The sequence below is a fragment of the Sciurus carolinensis genome, chromosome 6 (assembly GCF_902686445.1).
Source record: "Sciurus carolinensis chromosome 6, mSciCar1.2, whole genome shotgun sequence".
NCBI lineage: Eukaryota > Metazoa > Chordata > Mammalia > Rodentia > Sciuridae > Sciurus > Sciurus carolinensis.
Window position 1 is genome coordinate 44,200,442 of NC_062218.1, and position 6,623 is coordinate 44,207,064.

A 6,623-nucleotide genomic window follows, 5' to 3' on the forward strand; every position below is an offset into this window, starting at 1 on the left:
GTGTACACACACACACACACACGTACATGAATAGATACACGCAGTGAAAAGGGGAGAGGCTATACAATGCTTCACAGCAGAACTTTACAGTGCAATAAAATCAAGATGTTTTTGTTCCTGGAAAAATAAGTTTCCGGGTGGCATTCGCCTGCAGAGTGAGTTTTGAAAAGCCAGATTTGGGAAACGGTTCCAGTTACTCCCACTCAGTCTCCAGCGTTTCAACTGGGTTCTAGGGCAGTGTTTTATGGGACCATATCCCAACTCAACTGGGTACCCAGCGGAATTTGTAGCCCCCACTGGCTGTCCGGATGGTGAAGGCATTGCCCTGGGGGAAGGCGAGCGTGCGGATAGTGCTGTGGCTGCGGATGGGAGTGCTGAAAGAGCCGTGCTCCTCCAGCTCGCTGTGGTTCAGGTTCAAGGCGCTGTGGCTGCAATCGGTGCGCAGTCCCCGGAAGGCTCCGTGCAGATTCCCGGGCCTGCAGTCAGTGTTCCTGGGCTCGGGTTGCAGCCGAGGCCTCTTGGCATCGCGGCTTTGCAGGGCTTCATCGCAACGCTGGGAAATCTCTCTCAGTATGGCGTCTACTTCCGCACAATCCTGACCCGCAGCGCTGAACATCTCCTCCAAGCTCCTTTTTGCTGTCGCTTTGAACAGAAAGGGCTCGGCGGCGGCCCCGCAATCTCGGGACTGTGTGATCATCAGCTTCTATGAAAGACGGGGAAGAGCGCCGCCCTGGGGCCAGCGGGAATCGCCCAAGCGGGGCACGCAAAAGGAGACCCGGGTCTACTACGCACTGCACTACGTCCGCTACTCTCAGAACCCCACCGGGTTCCAACACAGGGAGCAGGGTGGGTGTGCAATGAAACAGCTTCCAATGCCCCTCAATGTCCCACACGCCTGCTCCCTACTTACATCCAGCACCGAGGCCAGGTGCCGGGTCCGGCTGGCGAGTTCTTTCAGCTGCACGTTCCGTTCCTTAAGCGAGGCGATCTCCTCCTGTTTCTGGGTCAGTGTCACGTGCAGCTACAGGAGGAGATCCAAACGTTCAGGGACTTGGCCACCGTGCTCGCTCTCATCTGCGTGAATTAAACCCAGATCCTGACGTCTCACCAAAAGCTGAGGACCCAAGGGTATTTACACTTCTGAGAATCACCAATTTATTTGACTTTCTTTCCCCCACAGTACTTGGATTAAAATGTATCTTCAATCTAGCCCGTGGTAGTGATTAGTACCCAGCTGGCAACAGGCAGATCTAGGTTCTGCCTCTGAGCTTCAACCATCCTGTTTTAATTATCAGTTAAATGAGGTTGGTAAGTATATTTTAGCTCAGGAGTTAATAAATGAGAAAAGTAATTTAATAAGCACGGTACCAGGCACAAAGAAAGCCTTCAACAAATAAAGCATTTGTAGAGTGGAATTAATACCACTTAGCGAAGTTGGAAACTGAGGTGGGGCCACCGGAGCAATAGCAGCTATGTGAACCACCAACCTGTCCACTGGTTCAGCATCCCAGTCCTTGCAATCCCATTTCTGCCTTACTCCAGACCCTGTCCCGGCCCTACGATTCCTGGTCACTAGTCCAGTGTCCCCTACTTGGTTATTTTCAACGAGAGCGTTCCCCAGTGCTCTCTGGTTCTGGTCGGCCACCTCCTTCCAGTACTGTTCTGGCGGCGGCAGGTCGGGAAGGCTAAGTGGTGCTGATTGCAGGGCCCGTGGCTCCAACCGCGGCGAAAGGCAGGGCCCGAGAGGCGATACAACGCAAGGAGAGAAGGTGAAGTCACTGACGGTCAGGGTAGGCGACATCAAAGAAGATGAGTCTGGGAAAGGGCGAAAGCTGGATTTGTTGCTTCTGACTCACCCCCAGCTAGCTACAGCGGCAAAATGCCACGCCAGGTGTAGGTTTTATATGGAGATTTTTCTTTATTAAGGAAAGCACCCCTCTTTCCTGATATCCTGGACTTAAACAGCAGGCGCTCCGTATGTACCTGATGAGTTAACCCGAGCGAGGCTAAACAGGCAAACCTACTGGGACTTGGAAGTTACACAAGGCCTTCCCTCCTCTACAACTATTGTCACTCAAGCTCTCCCAGGCCATATCACAGCGCAAGGATCCCTGTTCCAGAACCCACACGGACAAACCAGCTATAGATTCAGCTATTGAATTTCTCCATTGGAGAGAAGGGGCATTCTAAATATGGAAGATCAAGACCCTTTGGTGAGTTGATGGTCAGTCATTTACTGGCGGCTGGGTTCACCACCTTCACGACCACAAAATCTTAACTAGTCCGATTTGGAGATGCGGGACATCCTTGCTGTTATTTAAAAACTAAGAGACTGCACTTGCCTGCAATGAGATCATCCACTGTGTCTCTGAAATTCTGCAGTTCGAAGTCCACTTCCGTTTCCAATGAGTGGTTCTAAAATAAACCAGGGGTGTGAACCTATCATGATTGAATCTGGCGGGTCCAGAACAATTTCCAGGTTGCACCACGTGGGAGGCGGGGGACCGTCTGCACGCACTGGGGTTCACTTGGATACCTGAAAATCCAAGCCCCACCTGGGACAAGGAACCCAGCAGTCTTGCACCTCGCTGGTGGAGAGCCAGAGGTACAGAGTGCGGACCCGGTCAGCTAGACAGGAGCCCCCAATCCTCGAAGGGCGCCAAAACTATTCCCTGCAGTCTTTGCCCGCAGACAGTGCGGAAGCTCTGCAGAGCTGGGCTTTGAACAATTGGACTGTGTCGCTTCATTGGTCCGCCACCGGACCACCAGCTTCCTCTGTGTGCTGTTCTTTGTGTACCTGTCAACCTCAACTCCAACTTACCCCCAAACAACTGAGACGCCACCGCTCTAAGAGCAGAGAGCGTGGCATGAATTCGGGTCTTTCCTCCGGAGACCCGACAGCTTGCAGAGTCCTCCAATGCGAAACTGCTTCTCGGAAGATTCAGTCACAGCTAATCAAAAAGGAGGGTGAAAGGTGGTCTACGATTGGAGGAGCCAGGGATGCTATGAAAAAATGCTTCTGTTCAGCACGCAGCAGCAGGTTGCCTCTATTACTCTTTTCAGTTTCTTACATAGTTGTAGTTGACTCCCCTACCCCATAGTCCGGTGCACCTCCAACTTCCTGAACTGAAGACTTAAAGGTTGGATGCCCAGGAACATTCTTACTCCCTTAACTCATGGACAATGCAAATTGACAAAATTTTATTTTCTAGATAGTCTCTCAGTCCATTCTCACACCAGTGTGGGACCAGGCAGGGCTCAGGAAGTGCTTCCCCTTTCTCTGAAGGATAATCTGAAGCTGGAGAAGTTGAGTTAACCAAAGTCATCCCACTCCTGCAATGCTAGTGCTTATTTCAGTCATCTTTCCTCTATATCTCATTACCTCTCTTTTGGGGAGATGTTGGGGGAAAGCCTGGCTTACACTAAAGATAACACTAGGAAGAGGAAAGGAGTCTCAAGGGCTATGGTGGGAGGGGTACACATCCAATACACCCATCAGAAATATCTTCTCTGCTGATTCTGCTACTGATTCATGCCTTTGTGTTAATCATACTGCTCTCCCAAAGCACTTCTTTGCTAGTCACATATTTTGGGGAACAGGAATTTACTTTGACCCAAACTACAAAGTATCAGTTTCCCTCAGGAAAGAAAAAGTCAAATCCAAGTCTGGAGGCCTAAGCACTAATTGAGAACTGAGGCCATAAGGAGAAAGGACCTGAGAAAGGAAAGACTGAGGGACCCAGACAATCTTGATGCAGGAACTCTGCCTTGGTGAAAGTAATGAAATATGACACTTTTCAGGGATTGAAAGGTCTCCCTCTCCATAGGGACTTGAGAAAAGTCCTTACCATGAATAGACTGGAGGCCAATTTAGGAACTGTGGCTTAGGAAATGATTCCTCCTACACCATTCCAGGTTTTGGTCCATTCTAGACCTAAAACAATTCTAAGACACTCTCTCTGTCTACCTTCCTCTACAGGAAAGCAGTTGGCACATGTAACCTAAGGGTGGACTGGCCAGGGGTTTGTTAGTGAGCTCTTTCCCTTACACCAGCTCTTTCCCAGCATAAATCCTGGACCTTTTAGTCCATCCAGTGTAATCCCTGTCCTTGAAGTTTTGAATCCCACTTTCCCAATTAAATAACTCTGACATTTTTCCAACTACAACAAGAAAAAAAAAAATCACCTACACAGAACATGAGGTCAAGTTTAAATTTTGTATACTTAATTGAGAATTCATCAAGAGGCCACTTGATTCTGTTGCTGGCAAAATAAACATGTTGGGGTAAGAGAGTGACCTAGGCCTCTGGGCCAAGTGAAAGGCTTGCCTTTGCTTATTTGCACATTCAGATCTAAATAATAATAATGATAACAATAAATGGCCTCTGCAGGGTAATGCCCACTCCCACCTCTTGCTTTTACAATCTCCACTCTTAGGGCCACCTACCCTGAGTCCTCTTGAGCTCTTTCCCAAGGTTCTAAGAGGCTCTTAAAGGAGGCCTGAGAAACTGTTTCACCACCACTCCCAGTTCTGAGAGGTGTTCTGTCTTTTGGAGAGTTCTGTACTGAGACTGTCCCCAACGACCTTGTGACCCCAGTACCTACTGACAGAAAGCAGGAATTTGCACTCTTCTGTGGTAACATCTGGACAAAATTACCTGTCCACCTGTGAGCCCGTTTTCTGGCCTTCTAGACCAGTGCTGAAAGGCTCCAATGTCTGGGAAATGTCAGTCCCGGCAAGTGGTGGAAGTGGAGATAGGTTTAGGGGAAAAGAAAACAGTCAAATGCCTCTTTGCCACATGGTGGCAAGACTAGAACTTTTGGAGGGGAATAGGAGGACTTTCTTAAAATGCCTAACTGTTGAGGGTCCACCTCCACAGACAGGAATCTGTTCTGTCAGATATCTTGCGGAATCCTTTGTCCTTCTTCTCACTTTCCCCCAAATACAAACTCTTCCTCTTTTCCAGTCTTGATCGAGAAGGTATCCGTCGATTTCCACTCTCCTTAAATACCCACGGAATGAAAAATGATTAATGAATGGCCTGGGAAGGGGGTGTTGGGAGAATAAGACAAGTATCCTGTACACAGGTGCCCAGAGCAACTTTGCTCAGACTCACCCACCCGGCCCCTCAGTGTTCGATCTCCTTGCTGCCTTGTCACAACTCCAAGGAATAAATGGGGAGAAGGGCAGGGAGCCCTCCAAGTGAGTCCCACTGTAAAACTTGGCTAGAACAGCTCCGGAAACGCAGCCTTCACAGCATACTAGGAGGGAGGAGGTCGCTTGGACCTGGGAGGCTCAGATTTCCGCACGCCGTCTCCCTTCACCATTTAAATGTGCTAGGCGCCGGAGACGAACCTTTGCGGAAATAAACCCCCACTTACGAATGGGGTTTGTTTTCAGAGGCAGCAAGGCTCCTCAAGGGGAGGTACCTGTGAGGCAGCCGGTTCACCACTAGGCGGCGCGTCGGACCCGAGTAGAGAGGAGCAGTCCGCGAGGTCCTGCAGGTCAATGGTGGTGAGGGCTGCACGGCAGAGACACACCGGGCGGACCCTAAGCCTCTGGACCAGACTCGCCGCTGGGACCCCCGCCAGGACGTCGGAGCCCGGGGGAAATTTCCCCGCGGGGAAAATGAAGGGTCGCGCACGTGCCTCGGGGCTCACCTGGCAGCGCAGCGGCCTCGGCGTCCGGGGGATCCTCGTATACCGACACCGGGCTGCCGCCGCTGCATCCCGAAAGGAACTTCCGCGGAGGGGCTAACTAACCGGACACAGAACAGTGAATACCGGTCAGCCCTCGGGACAGGGAGTTCGCGGACCCCTCCGGGCCCCCGCCAGCAGCCCCACCTTCCTCTCTGGCTTCACGGGTTTGCGGAGAGGCGGGCTTGTCAGCTCCAGCATCCTGTTGGGGCAGATGCTGTCGAAGGCCCGGCGTCCCGCTGCGCTGCTCCCGCACACCTGCATCCTGTGTGTATTCCGGCGGAGGCCACCGCTCGGGCCCGAATAGCGACCCGCGCCCTGAGCTCCCTGCGCTCCCTGCGCCCGTCGGCTCAGAAGTCGGTCCCAGATTGGGGCAGGCGCGTGGCCCGGGAGGAGCAGAGGGAGGGCGGAGAGGAGAGGGAGGATGGCTGCGTGGGAGGGGCGGCTCGCGCCGGAGCGCCGGAGGTGGCGCCTTTAGCCCCGGGCAATCTGCGCGCGGGCGGGGGCGTTAACCCAACCTGGCAACCGGGCTTCCCCCGGGAGCCGCGAGCCCGGGGCCCAGGCCCACGAGCGCCCTTTCCGCCAGCGTTGGCGCCACCGCCTCCTGGCCGCGCCAGACGCAGAGAGGGAAAAAACTAGGCTCGACGGGTCCCCAGCATTGCCTAGCAAATTATGGACAGCGGGGATGGAAAAGTTGAAGACTCTTACTTCCTTTTCTTTCCATCCCAGCCACAAAGCACAGAATAAACGTGAACAGACAATCGCCAAAGTCTATCTCCAGAGTTTGTTCTGTCTTGCAGGATTTAATGGGGATGTAGAATTCTGGAAGGGAATCCTTGGAATAGCCTCCAGTTTACAGAAACCCCTTCCCCCAAACCTGAGCAGCATTCTGGGTCTCAATAGACTTTCACATAGAATCCTGGCCTA

At 52.3% G+C, this 6,623-nt stretch overlaps 1 protein-coding gene across 1 annotated transcript; it reads right to left on the reverse strand.

The window, feature by feature from the left end:
• Positions 1-262: 262 nt before the first annotated feature.
• On the reverse strand, positions 263-5,983 carry Mcidas (multiciliate differentiation and DNA synthesis associated cell cycle protein). The gene is made up of 7 exons (XM_047556928.1): positions 5,844-5,983; positions 5,661-5,757; positions 5,430-5,521; positions 2,343-2,415; positions 1,592-1,815; positions 911-1,021; positions 263-703 (listed from the first exon to the last, which is right to left on the reverse strand). The coding sequence occupies exons 1-7, from the start codon at positions 5,958-5,960 to the stop codon at positions 263-265; spliced, it is 1,155 nt and encodes a 384-aa protein (XP_047412884.1). The 5' UTR covers positions 5,961-5,983.
• Positions 5,984-6,623: the final 640 nt, after the last annotated feature.